Raw genomic sequence first — 14,663 nt, 5'->3', positions numbered from 1 at the left:
CCCTGTCCCCTTGGATTGCTGTTATTTGATGTCATAAATTCCGGCCTTTGAGGGGAACCAGAGGATCGAACTAAGGAAGAACTTCACAGGTTAAGATGGCCTGGAAGAGTCTCATCCTCCAGGCAGAATTTGTCAGGTAGTAGGGAAGGGGGCAGTATCGGAGGGTTGTAAAGGGAACCTGGCAGAAGCTGGCAGGCTGTGGTCAAAACCTGTCAAAAAACTGGCATTTACTGGCTTCCCAAACCACAATACTAGATATAGACAGAACACCGCTTTATTGCACAAACTAGCAAAAGACTGGCCAATCGGCAGCCTTGCAACACCTCCCTCAGACCTGTACCATCTGCTCATCCTAGGGTTGCCAGGTGCCCGGTGGTGGCAAGCAAACCCCCGGCAATTTGCCTTTGCCCGCCGACCATGCACGCGCGTACACACTGCTGCAGGTCACTTCCGGTTTACAACCGGAAATGCCGCCTCGCGAGGGGCCTTATGCCACTAGTGGCATAAACCTCTCGCAAGGCGGGACTTCCAGTTGTAAACCGGAAGTGACGCACGCGCGTCGCTGCGTGATCCCGAGCTGTGCCTTAAAAGTCTCCCGCCAGAAGAGAGGTAGGACCTGGCAACCCTAGCTCATCCTCTTTTGCTAGTCCATTCTAATTCCTGGCAGAGAAACCCCAGCACCACCAGCAGAAGCAGCATAAAAAAAAGAAAGAAAGAAATCCCACAAAAACAAATGAGTTGTTTTCATTTCAAAAGGAATTTGCTGTTTCCAAACTGGACAAATAGGCCAGCTCAATAAAAGCTCACAATGAATAGCCCCGTACATCAGCGAAGCCCTCAGGAATGCCAGAACTATAATTAACTAGCAGCAAGTAGCCCATAAATTATCATGGTGCAGGAGAAAACAGCTACAAATAAAATACTGTAATTTTCAAAAGAAGCAGCAGCAGCCCAGAAAAGGGAAGCAATAAGGCATAAACGGTGTCGATGCAAAACACAAGATGCAAGGGGAGAGAGGGTGGGCGGGCTCTGTTAAGTCATGATGCGGCCTGTTACACGGAGACCAATAAATTATCACGAGAAAGACGCAGAACAAAGTGCTGCCAGCGGCTGTTGTTGGACGGACAAGTGAAAAGGTGCACGCCGGGAGGCATCAGTTAACGGAACGCATGGAGCGGTTGCTCCTAGGGAACCGGTGAACTTTGACATGCTTGGACAAGTGGTCACTTCGAGCAAATTTCTTCTCACACACGGGGCACTGATAAGGCTTCACTCCGGAGTGGGACCGCCTATGTCGAGAGAGCTCATCTGATCGGGAGAACCTGAAAGCAAGGGGGGGGGGGGAATACCAGCCGTCAGTTTGTTGCTTTAAGTTCTGGGAGAGTCAGTCAATTCACACAAACAACAATGCTTAGCACTTGCAAAGTGATCTTAGAAATCATAACAGCTTTTGAAGGATGGTCCATATTATGATTCCCAGAATTTTTATTCCCTTTTGTATATTGCAGGAGGGATTCTAAGGCCGAGAAATACTGGCTTTCCTAAAGCCCCCTAGGTTGTGTTGCCATTACAATCTCAAAACAATTGTTAGCTTCAGCAGTCAAGTTCTTCCCTTCGGTATTGTCCAAACTGCCTGTTGAAATGACAGCATTTGTATCTGCGAAGATGAAAAGGTGTTCTGCTAAACTTAGTCACTCCTGTTTGTTGGTGGGAATGCATTCTTTCTCAGCTTATAGATGAGGTGAGGTTTGAAGAAGGGTTCTCCTGAATTAGAAGAACACACCCTATTTTTAATGGCTGCTCATTATTCCCTATCACCTCAGCTTCACATCACTCCAGGTTTTGTCATTTTCATCTGGCAGATGTAAACACACACATACCACAGATTTACTTCCTCCTAAACAGTACTCATAGAAATTAGCACTGACTTTCAGTCCAACTTCAAATGCCTATACATCTATAATGGTGTTATCTTTTCTGAGCATCTATCCCACTAAATAGGCATGGAATGGAAACCCTGTAGAGATATCTGCAGAACCCATGGCGGGCATATTGGGATCGTGCTTAATGAATCCAGTCCCCAATTCCCATGCATTGCCTGGGTCTAGGGTTGCCAACCTCCTGGTACTAGCTGGAGATCTCCCGCTATTACAACTGATCTCCAGCCAGTAGAGATCAGTTCACCTGGAGAAAATGGCCACCTTGGCAATTGGACTCTATGGCATTGAAATCCCTCCCCTCCCCAAACCCCGCCTTCCTCAGGCTCCACCCCAAAAACCTCCCGCTGGTGGCGAAGAGGGACCCGGCAACCCTAACTGGGTCTTCTGCACAGAGCTTAAATGCATAGACGCGGTATGGCACATGGGGCTCTCTCAGTGCAATTCATATTCCTCGTTTTTGCAAATCATGCAAACAGAGCCTTCACACCCGTCGCTTGCATGTGCACTAAGACTGTTAAAAAAAAAAAAAAACCCTGACTGATAACATGATGAAAGTCCAAGGTGTGGGCCAATGGGCATGATCCAGTCTGTCCCTTTCTCACATTTATTTATCACACTTGCAGTTGTCTGGCAACAGTTTCAGTTTTAAACTGACACATATGTCTGCTACTTCCCTCTCCTAAAAAAAAAAAAAAGGACTCTCATCAACAGTTAAGCCTTGCAATGCGTACAGCACTTTTGCACAGTTTAAACTGGTTTGGGTCTCTGTGGGCAAGAGACACAAAACAACATAGCAATTTTTAAAAATCAAATCTTTGGGTATATTAATTTGGCTTACCAAAAATTGTCAGTGGCCTGACTCCACCAGGAATAGATGGATCTGATCAGCTAATATTTGGAAACCACTTGATCTACTCCTTCCTTTTAACCATCAGGGGCTACAGGACACAAAACACCCACTTTTAATTGCTCTCTGTAGGGGCTAGTGTCACAGGGGATGCTTTCACATACAGTGGCTTGCCATGGAAATGTCCTCCATTGCCACTGGAATCCTTCAACAACTTTGCAGGAACATGGGAAAAAATTATCCAGTCTGTTTGGTGAACTGTTGAACAACTTGCAACATGGAAGGAGATACCATCAGGGACACTGAAAGGAATCTGGTTTGTACCCACCCACACCAATTTAAATGTAGGAGGAGGGCACCAGTATCTCAGAGCCAGGTTCTGCTTTCTTATAGCAGTGTGCCGAAGAATATCTCACTCCCAGATTGTTCAGATTGGTGCTAATACACCAACAGAGAGACATGATTCTCAAGAAGGAATCTGTGGGGGGTTTACACTTCACTGCACTATCAGTGTAATTTACAGTGCAGTCCTAAGCAGAATTGTACCCTTCTAAGTTCACTGAAGTCAATGGGCTTAGAAAGGTATAATTCCCCTTAGGACTGCACTGTTAGACAGCTCCTGCCCAAAACCAGGAAAGAAGAAATAAAAATCTAAATATCAAGGCAGAGGAACAGTGCTAATTTCTAGCATGGCTAAGAAGGAGTTAATGATACACAACTAAAAATAGCATCCTTTGAATAGTGGTGTCACAAAGTGGGTGACAGCCAGAACAGTAGCAAATATTGGCAGAGAAAAGTATTCCTAAGAAATGTTATCAGCTGTTTATTTACAATAAATAAATGAAGTCATGGCCTTTGGTAACTGAAAATTAAAAGGGGGAAACCTCTAATATGGATTTGTGCAACAAGACAGAACAGCCTTGCATTTAGGTGAATGCTTTTTTAAAAAAATGGAGAAGAAAGGCATTCTGGTCTTATTTAAGACTTTGTGTTCAAGATCGTGTGCCGCAAGTTGGTGGTCAGTACCAAACTGCTGCCAATATTGGACTGATGCTTGGATGAATTTCTGCTTCTGTTTAATTGCACTCTTCATTACAGCGTGAAGTGCCCATTGAAGGTACTAAGGCCAGTTCAGACATTCACCCCAACTAAACAGAGATCTTTCACCAGCTGTGTAGATTAACTGATATTTCTCTAGGGTAAAGGTAGGAACCTTGAGGCCATCGGAATTTGACTTTATTTTGAGCGCAAAGCAAAAAAACAGGACAAAAATACATGCATGCACATGCCAGAGATGTGCCTTTTGATTCATGGAAAGCAATATGAGTCCATATGATAAAAATATACTTTGCATCATAACGAGGCCTGCAGTTGATCAGGTAACAATGTCACTATGTTGTTGCCAGAAAGATCAACTTACTAGACCCGCAGAAATAAACTCAAAGTTCTCTCTATGTGTTTACCGGGAAGAAAAAAAGAAAAAAAAAAAAAAAAACCCAACCCTAAAGATTCCTATGGAGGCTATGCCACAACAAGAATGTTTTCAAATCTTCTGTTTGCCCATTTTGGTTTGCATTTATGCCATGCAGATTTGCAGTGTATGGAATGATGCAATGCCTTTATCTGTACAGAGTTAAGCTAACAAATTGTGCTTGGGCAAGCAGGCGGTAGCCCTATTGCCCCACAGTAAATCCTGGAACCACTTACGTAGCAAATTGCCCAGATTTCTGCAGAATGTCAACCATAAGCTACATCAGAAAAGAAGAGTTGGTTTTTATATGCCGACTTTCTCTACCACTTAAGGAAGAATCAAACCTACCTACAATCACCTTCCCTTCCTTTCCCCACAAAAGACACCCTGTGAGGTAGGTGGGGCTGAGAGAGTTTGGAGAAAACTGTGACTAGCCCAAGGTCATCCAGCTGGCTTCATCTGGAGGAGTGGGGAAACCAACCTGGTTCATCAGATTAGAATCCGCCGCTCATGTGGAGGAGTGGGGAATCAAACTCGGTTCTCCAGATTAGAGTCTACTGCTCCAAACCACTGCTCTTAACCACTACACCATGCTGGGAAAAGGTTTTTTTCCCCTTTATTTAGTTGCAGTTTAGCTCCTCTAAGCTGAAACCTACTTTAGTGGGATTTGAGCACCTAGCATCCTTTTTCTATTCACTTTGTCTTATATGTTTAGCACAGTTGCATTGGAGTGGACTTCTACAGTTGAGTTTCAGCATCATCATGGGTTGCTCTAGTATTATCTTTTGCCATAGACTTCTGGACCACCTGAAAGTGCACCGTGGACCACTGGTCGCTCAAGAGCTGTCATTAAGAATCACTGAATACTTTCAGATTCCTGACAAGGGTCTTGAGTGGCTGTTGAATAATACCAGTGAAATCATACCAATAATAAGGGCCAAGATCAATTATTCTGATTGATATGTTTGCTAATTACAGAGGAAATTAGTAAGCATATCAATCAGAATCATTTTTTAAAAATCAAGTATTAGTTTATCTAATTTTAACTGTTCAATGAAATTGGACTAAGACATGAAAAAGAATATCCTTCTGAAGAACTAGCTGATGTATATTGAGTTCTAAGGACTGTGAAATAAAACTGCAGGTGTTGCCTCCTAAAATAATCACCATATGTGTAGGAGGGATATTGATTTCATGGGTCAAATAACAATCTTGGATTAAGATGTTTTCATCCTGAAATCTGACTTCAAATATGTGCACTATGGACGATTTCAGAGTGGATTTTTGAATGCAAAATTAATTTCAGTTAATTATGGCGGGACAGCAGCTTCCTCTAGTAATCTCTTTTCTAATTATAAACCCATGACCCACTTAAATTTGATAGTTGCTTACTGCTTCTTCCTGAGTTATGGTCTGTTTAGGTTTAGTTGGTAAACCTTTTTACTAGCTGCAATATTCCTATGGGAGATGAATTATAATGGACCTAAATTATTTCCTCTTGTTCTGGGCAGTATAATATCTTGCAGCAGAAGCTGTCACTGCCAAAATCACTCTCCCGATCTGCAGCACCAATCGTGCTGCCTCACCAACAGGTTTAAGAAATCATAGGAAATAGTTCTTCTTTCCATGGGGAGATATTTTTGTCTGCCTGCAGGCACCGTCTGCCTGTGTAGGAAAGTTAGATCATTGCCCTCGCACAAAAGAGGGGGGGGGGGGAAATGTCCTAACAGTACAATAGAAAGAACTATAAATGTAACTGAAATTATTCAGGGTTGGCCTAGATATTGCCTTATCCACGCTCCAACTAGTTGTTTTTCATGGTGAGTTTCCATGCTTGCATTGTAACATTTACAAACACTAGCCACATGATGTGAAATCATTAGGCTGTGAATTTCCATGCCTCTTAGGGTTGCCAACCTCCAGGAACTAGCTGGAGATCTCCTGCTATTACAACTGATCTCCAGCCGACAGAGATCGGTTCCCCTGGAGAAAAAGGCCGCTTTGTCAATTGGACTCTATGGCATTGAAGTCCCTCCCTTCCCCAAACCCCGCCCTCCTCAGGCTTCACCCTAAAAACCTCCCACCAGTGGCGAAGAGGGACCTGGCAACCCTAATGCCTCTCCCCCTTCAGCGGATGCCACTTATCTGGAGCAGAAGTAGATAAAACTCATTATGTCGCTGCTACTGTCCCATGGTTTAAAAAAAAAAAAAAAAGATGTGGAAACTGACCATGAGGAAGGAGTGAGAATGCAAAGAAAGGAGGGATGCACAGATTTCCCCTAATCTGATCCTTTATTATTCTGTGGGTCTACTTGCCCTGGGCACCACCCCTCCTGAACTCCAGTTTCACTAGGAAGATTTCTAAAATGAATTCAGCAACTTGCACAGCTTGCCACAATGTCTATTTCCTTCATTTCATTTACAACATTCCCCCTGTCTACATTATTGAGGCACATGCATGTATCGATGAAACACTTCCAAAAAGTAGTTTTACCAGGACCACACATATGATTGCACACAGATTCTTGTGACATGTTTTACTGATGCACACATGCCTCCCTGCACTTAGGTAAAACACCACACGAGAGACTTGGTATGATCAATAACACAAGCCTATCAAGATTGCCTTTTTTTGGGCAGTGTTTTTAATCTTTCAATGGAAAAATGTTGCATCAACATTGTTTGTTTTACCTCTGAGCTGGGGTTGCCAACCTCCAGGTACTAGCTTGAGATTTCCTGCTATTACAACTGATCTCCAACCAATAGAGATCAGTTCACCTGGAGAAAATGGCCACCTTTGGCAATTGAACTCTATGGCATTAAAGTCCCTTCCCTCCCCAAACCCCACCCTCTTCAGGCTCCGCCCCAGAAGCCTCCCACCAGTGGTGAAGAGGGACCTGGCAACCCTGAGCACATGAACATCATAGTGTAGAAAGGGGGGGAGATATGAAAGAACTGAAAACTGAATCTAATTACATATGTACAATGCTCATTACAACATTCAGGGTTTTTTTGTTAAATGGAACTATAACAAATTTTGAACGCTTCAGTGTTCTCCTTTGGAACCTAGCCTAGCTGATTCAGAACTCCAAAAGAGAAATTTGGATAAGAGGAATCTTAGAAGCATCCCTGAGATAATGTCTAGACCATTGTAGGACATAAAGTGAAGTTAGTTGGTAAATTGTTCATAAATTGTAAAGTGAATTGTTCACAAACTGTAAGTCATAAAGTGAAGTTAGTTGGTAGATGGCCTTATTATAACTGTTGCTGCTGTCGTCATCCTGGAAGCAGAAAGAAGACAGAGGAAGAAAGGAGCCATGACAGCACTAACAGATGCAAAAGGGTTTGGCAGCAAACTGGTATTTGATCCCCTGGTGCATTTCCAGCATTCTTCTTCTTCCTCGGGGGAAACAACTGTGCCTCTGATTAGTAATAAAACAGTTGAGACCAGCACTCCAGAGAAATTTATTCCCTAACAAAGCTGCTCCTAAACATAACACCATTTAAATATCAAACTAGCCCTTTAAAAGTTCCCTCTCCAGAAAAGAGAGGGGAGGGGCTCCTCTTTCCAGAAAAACTACCCTTCTCCAGAGTGCTAATTTCAGTGTTCCTGAGCAAGCAGTTTCTTAAGAAGAATGGAGATGCAGGATACACATTGGAAATCTGATAATTTGTTAATTATATTCTTGAGCCCTTTGGCTCCACTTTTTCTTCATTCTTCCATTGCCCTCTTATTCCCGTGGAGGGAAAGCGGTGGTTGCTTGGCTCGAGAGACAATGGAAAATAGCAGCAGTGAAGCGGGTAAGACATCAGCAGCATGGAAGTGAGAGAGGAGGTAAACCCTAATGGCAGGTCATTCAGGAGCAGCAATCTCTCCCTGCCTGCCCATTCCTCCTGTATGCAGATGCGCAGAAGGCTCAAAGCCAAGGTCCCATCATAGGTATACCAATACCTAAGAGAACATTTGCTCAAAAATGTTTAAAAAGGACTTTGTTGGGTGCTGACAGTGCATTCCTAAGGAGAGTTACTCCAGTCCAATCCCATCCACTTCTCTTTAGGAATGCACTGTAAGATCCATCACTCGTTTACTCTGGAAGAGTCCTACTAAAAATAGACCTCCTTGAAGAAGTCATCAGGAATTATGAAAACTGTGCTCCACACTGTAGAGAAGATTTGGACAGGGTGGATGTTGGAATAGGGCTGCCAACCAATTAGAAAGAACAAAAATCCCAGCCTGGCCAGACTTATTATTATTACCATCATCTTTTAGGCCAGTTGTCAGAAGACTCAAAAAATAAAAACCGGGAGCTTTTTGACAGCATAGGTTTTTTTAAAAAAAAATGAATAAAACCCTGTATGAATATACAGTTCTTGTTTGGGGTTCTTCCCTCAAACTACCTTGCGGCTCTCTGGCCTGACCCCACCTATTCTGAACCATCTCTAGGTTCTGCCTTGAGGCCCAGTCCAGATTCTTTTTCTTTAATTTCAAGAATGGCAACTACTTACTGGAACCAGTGGCATTACAAAGAAGCGGGTGGTTTCAAGACTATTGTTTTTATTTCACTGTCCCAAGGGAGACAGAACATCTTTAGCTCTGTCCGTAGCCAATGGTTTAACGTTTCCATTTACAGACCAGGGGAATTTTCTTTCACTGCTCTTTGTGCAGGTTTTTTGGGGGAAATACCCACCCACCCTTCAATTCTAAAGAAAAGAAATCCTACCCACCTTGGCACAAAGAAGAAAGGGAAAAACTGGAGGAAAAATGCCAGAAGTATCTTGGGCTATGTTCGTTGGGGATGATAAAGAAAACCTTAAAAGAACAGAGGCTCCAGATGTACTCAGCCCTGTCATATGAGGTCCCAGCTCTCTCTGAACTTCTGAAAAGTAAACATGCTCCGTTGATAAAAAGGAGACTGTGTAATTCCGGGCTCAGTTGGCTCTAGAGCTACTTGCTGATCTGTCTTTGATGTTCATGAAGAACACACAGCATGTGCTGGAATCTCAGACTTACCCTAAAGAGAGGTGTAATTGAAGGAAACAAGTCTTCGGAAAATTTGCATCCACCTTCAGTTTAAAAACAAGAGCCGGTGGCAAAGGTCTGGACCATGATAAGCATTTTACCAGAGTTAAAAAGGGATTACATCTAAAACTGTACCATTTCCCGACTGAAGTTTCACCATGAGGAAAGTCCTAGAAAAACTTCTTACCCTGGCGTGTTGGCAAAGACAAATCTTCTTTCTTAGCCATGAAATTAACATATGGGCAATTCATAACTTCACCTGCCTGATCACGCAAGCAGTCTGTCCTCATGAGCAGAGGAGATGGGCAGTCAGAAAAGCTAGCTGATCAGCTTGCAAGAACAGGGATGGAAGGTAATCTGACATCTTCAGCAATATCCCACTTGCTTACATAAGTAAGCCACTCATGAGACTGGTGAAATGTTCAGATTAGGTTGCTCAAGTAATGTATGGTAGTAGCACAAAGTTAACTACGCAAGATAGCATATGCCCAAAGGATCTACACTCTAAACACAGGTTCTAGAATTTCTAGAGATGGTGAACTATGCGCAGGACCTGTAGACAATTGTTGTTTAAAGATTGTGGGGGACCTCTGGTGACTTCTGAAGCTCCACACCTCTTACTCTAGATCTACATCATGAGGCCTAACACGCTAAATGTATGCAGTCCACCGAGCCAAGCACTGTGGTCCATGAAGTATTCAGCATCCACCTCACTCATTATTAAAAACCCAAGCAGGGACCAAAAATATGGGTTTAGGCAAGCCTAAGCTGATAATAGTATACAGCAGCCATGTATCAAAAACTAGAAGCAGATGGTTCTTTATCCCGCTAATACAATACAACAGTATAGCATAAGTCTTCATTCTCCTTACATGCTGGGCAGCCTATCAATACTTTAAATTTCCATATCATTGGGAACCTGGCCACTCTGTTATGACAAACATTCGGTCAATATGTTCTGAATTTAAAAGATTTTTACGGGAGTCTTATGTTCATACCAAAGTACTCTTACAGTAATCTGAAGGTCATAATCATAGTCTATGCACTACAGAATGGCAGTATTATAAATCAGTTTCTTACTAGCATTTTAAAAACCTGGACATATTTTGCTTATACTTTCCTTCAAGTGAACACATTCACCATGATGATTTTATAATAGGTTCCACTGCTAGGGACAACAAACATTTGTAATGTATATACAGGTAACTATCAGGACTACTCATACCCTGCCAGAAATTTTGTTCGTTTTTAAGGTGCTACTGGAATCTTGCTCTTTTCTACTGCTACAGACAGACTAACACGGCTACCCATCGTGATCTATCAGGACTGGGATGTTAATTATTAATTGTCAAATCTTTCTCTGGAAAACACAGGGAAGAAGGCATGAAAACACCATGGCAAGAAATGCATACAATTCAGCAGAATGGAGAAGCGTTGTAAATTCTGCAGTCCAATTCTGAAAGCCAATGAGCAACTAAGCACCATTTATTCTTCTTCACTGAGTTCCAAATTAGATGAGACACTGCAAGATCCAGGATCTCCTGATCCTTTACATTGCTAAACAGCTGCGGCTGGATGCCCAGTTTGGATCAGGGCCATGGCACTGAAGAGGAAAGGGTTAAACCTTTCTCCCCCATCCTGAGCTATTTTCTTAACCATCAGTGAGTTGTTCTGCCCTTTGGGGGAAACACAGGTGACACGCAGGCAAATTGAATTTTTCCAGCAAGTGGACAACTAGCAAACTCCAAGGGGTGCCTGAGGTCAGTCATCAAACAGCATCAAGGAAAAGTGGCCTTGATCTGAATAGGGGATCCTCATAGCTGCTATTTACCACTAAAAATGCTCAGGAGATCCATTCTCCGGTCACCCAGTATCTCATGCAATTTTTCTCTCAGAGCCTGTAGCACTCAGAGTTTTGGGGAGCATGTTAACTAACCTTCCTGTCTTTATCAGAAGCACGTGTGTTCTAAAAGATAACATTCCCAAGAACTAAATCTAATAAGAATCAGATTTCATGCTATCGTATTTTTTCCCACTACAGGGTGAGATTTGTAGTCCTCAACTCACAGTGGAGATGCACATATGTGTGAATCAAATAAAATGTTCTCAACATATGGCCCAATTTAGTTACAGGCCAATGCAAATTCAGAAGACCAAACTGCAGGGTATACTGAGCTTTTGTTGGCCCACACAGCGTGTTGAGCCATTCACAAGACCGAGGTTTCCATGAATCTCCATTTGAGATAATTAGACAAAAAGAAGCACCAGAATCCACTCATTTTATAATATAATTAATATGATAATACTACTAATTGTTGTTGGTACCTATCCTTAACTTTCATTCAACTTGAAGAAAGAAGATTGGGATTGGATCGAGAGCCAACAAAAGGCACAGTCTGCTCCAACCAACAATCAATCTCTATGTTATGAAATGAAATGAAATACAAATTGTTGTTGTTCGTTTTCCTTCTTTTAGAAAATCTTTTTTTTCAAAATTGAATGTCAATAGGTTGTGTTACTCAGTTTACCAGTGTCCCTAACATTATCTATCTATCTATCTCTGCTTATATAGCTATAGACTTGAGCAGAAAATAAAGGAATAAAAATGCCTAAGAGTTATTTTTTTGGTATTTAATTATTGCCCATATAAATTTTGCCACAAAGTAACAGAATCATTTGTATCTGACAGCAGCCACATCACCTGCGCCCTTGTACTGCGAGATGCCTCATTGGACCTTTCCATATTTATAAATAAAGGATTAATTAAACTGGCCATTAAATATAGGACACTCCATGATCATACGTTCAATAGTTTCAACTTTATCATGTGAGCATCTACATGTTCTATTTGAGTATAGCACAGCTTAGCCTAGTGGTTCCTTCCCATTAGCATCAGCATTATCTGAACAATCATTCCTAAAATTATCTAATTTTAAGGTGCTTGAATAGCGACAAGAGTCTCAAGAACAGAGAATGTTAGAAAATGAACTCTGTTTGCAATTGCTGACTGTCAAATGGTGAGTAATGAACGATAATATTTATGGGACACAATCTTGCCCCACACCCCAGTACTAACCTCCATCCACAACCAGGCCAAGTACATGCAAAAGGTTTTTCTCCTGTGTGCCTTCTCAGGTGGGCTTTCAAATGGCTGCTTTTGGTGTACATCTTGGTACATCCCGGGAAAGTACATTTGTGCATTTTAATAAGTTCGGCTGCAGGGTTCTTTTGAAACTTTTGACCCATGAGTACCCCAGTTTGACCCTGGATTGTACCTCCTGGCCCAAGAGGTTTTGCAGCAATTGGAACTGGGGCTATGCGAACAAATTTGGAGGATGAGTTCAAGTTGGACGATTGAACAAGCTGTGGCACAAGTGCAAAGGTCTGCCCTTGGATGTTGACTAAGAGTTGTGCAATTTTAATGTTCTCTTGCACTGGTCCTTGTGAACTTGGGCTCGTGTCTGTTGCTTGTTTCACTTGTACTGGTTGGATTTGGAGCATGACCGGTATCCCTCCATCAAGGGACATGGCTCCATTTGATGCATGGCTACTTTCCAGCGGGCTGCTTGCCTGTTCACTTTTGCTATCTTTTAAACTATTACTTGGCACCATGTGGTCTTTTTGCTGTATGGAAGCCATGGTAATCTGGCTACACGCTCTTATGTCTTTGGTCTCACTTTTAGGCCCTTCCTTGAAGTCTGCCTTCATGTTCTCTTCTAGAAACTCCTCAATCTCCTCCAGGGTGGGCTGAAACGGTCCAGAATCTTCCATCTCCACCATGAACTCTGGCATCCTAAAATGTTCCTCCTTCACAATGGGCTGAAGTCTCCTTTTGTCCCACCAAGAGGAAGGGCTGTTCCCAAAAGATGCTTGGGACAACAGGTAGTCCAAGATACTGTCCTGACTCTCCATACTCGATGAGCTCCCATAGCTTGAGCCAAGAACCTGGGAATCAGGGCTGGAACACGAACAAAAACTTGATGAATCGCTGTCGTCTTCTGACAAGGGGGAAGGCAGCATTTGGTATGACTGCCCAACAGCTGTCATGTCCCCAAAGTATCCAATAGCGGGCCTCATGGATGAGAAAGATTCGTCCGCAGGAAGCAAGTGATCCACCATTCCTGGATGATCTCTTTATGGCTATCCCACCAGCATGAACCAACACAGCAAAAGCCTGAACCTGGGAAACACAAACATTGACAGTCAGAAGTCAGGTTTAATCATTCATCTCAATGCGCTCAAACTACAAAGTGCTCTGCAGCTCAGCTGGGAGTCCTCACTGAGTGCACATGTTTCTACATGCTTTGATATTGCTTGTATCACCCGAGAGATTTCTTGAGTGCTTGGAAGCCTCTTCCAAGATTGCACCACATGTTTGCAAAAGAATTCTCCCTGGGAAAAAAAAACATTTCACAACTATGTGTTCTTTAGATTTACAACAAGCCTCCTTTCCAAAAGACTGCTGGCAGGAGGGAAGATGTTGCTGTCCATCCTTTTGCTTAGCAATGAGTCCTAGAGCCAGAGCCAAGAGGATAGAGAAAGGGGGAAACTGCTGAAATTTTTACCATCCCCAAACCTCCGTATCAAGTAGAGTGTTTATTACTGGGCTGCATTTAAAAAACACAACTCCATTTCTTCCCTAGTAGCTTTCCTAGTAGCTTTCCACCAGCTTTATTTTTAACTTTCTCACTTATACAAATACAGGCTAATCAGCGTAATGCAAGGCTCAGTGCGGCAGGAGCTAAAAATATGGATTTCACTTCACGGGTAACTTTGCCGGGAGGATTTTCCTCTCCAGATTAACACACAAAGTTGTGTACCATCATCGTTGCTCCTTATATAGCCTTGAACCAAGCTCGATTAATTAAACAACCATACCAGGTCCAATCTGGAGAGGCATCTCATCTCAGCGGCCTCATTACCACCACCACAAAAGCCTATTATTGAAACATGATGGTCAGAATTTGAATCTGGCTTGCAACACCTTTGCATGTCTGAGAAAGAACAGTGACTTCACTTTGGCCTGTATTACTGCCTACCATTTGAGAACACTGCCTAGGAATGATCACAACTGCGCGGCAGCTTCTAAATTTGGGAGACACGCATTAGAATGAACATCTCATCTCTGGCTTTGGATTTCAAAGTGACCCACCAAATTATGCTGTGTTCTGACAAGCATCAATTAACATAGCCTCAATATGAACCCCCCCCCCAACAATCAAAAAAATATTAATTTCTCAAATTCCAGCATTGTATTTCTGTTTAAATCCATTGGGGGAATCATGCATATATCTTCCCACTCGCAGTCCCTTGAATAAAACTCTTCCAGCAGGCAATGCAACTCTTGCAACTTCCACTTCAGTTGTGAAAGGCGGAAGAAAGTGT

The 14,663-nt window shown here is 42.6% G+C and overlaps 1 protein-coding gene across 1 annotated transcript; it reads right to left on the bottom strand.

Moving 5' to 3' along the window:
• Positions 1-1,023: 1,023 nt before the first annotated feature.
• KLF15 (KLF transcription factor 15) lies at positions 1,024-13,436 on the bottom strand. Its single transcript, XM_056857812.1, has 2 exons — positions 12,355-13,436; positions 1,024-1,322 (listed from the first exon to the last, which is right to left on the bottom strand). The coding sequence occupies exons 1-2, from the start codon at positions 13,395-13,397 to the stop codon at positions 1,154-1,156; spliced, it is 1,212 nt and encodes a 403-aa protein (XP_056713790.1). The 5' UTR covers positions 13,398-13,436; the 3' UTR covers positions 1,024-1,153.
• Between the last annotated feature and the right edge of the window lie 1,227 nt (positions 13,437-14,663).

This window comes from Euleptes europaea, chromosome 1 (assembly GCF_029931775.1).
Source record: "Euleptes europaea isolate rEulEur1 chromosome 1, rEulEur1.hap1, whole genome shotgun sequence".
Classification (NCBI taxonomy): Eukaryota; Metazoa; Chordata; class Lepidosauria; order Squamata; family Sphaerodactylidae; genus Euleptes; species Euleptes europaea.
Note: the sequence above shows the minus strand (reverse complement) of the source record. Positions and strands in the feature narration are given on the sequence as shown.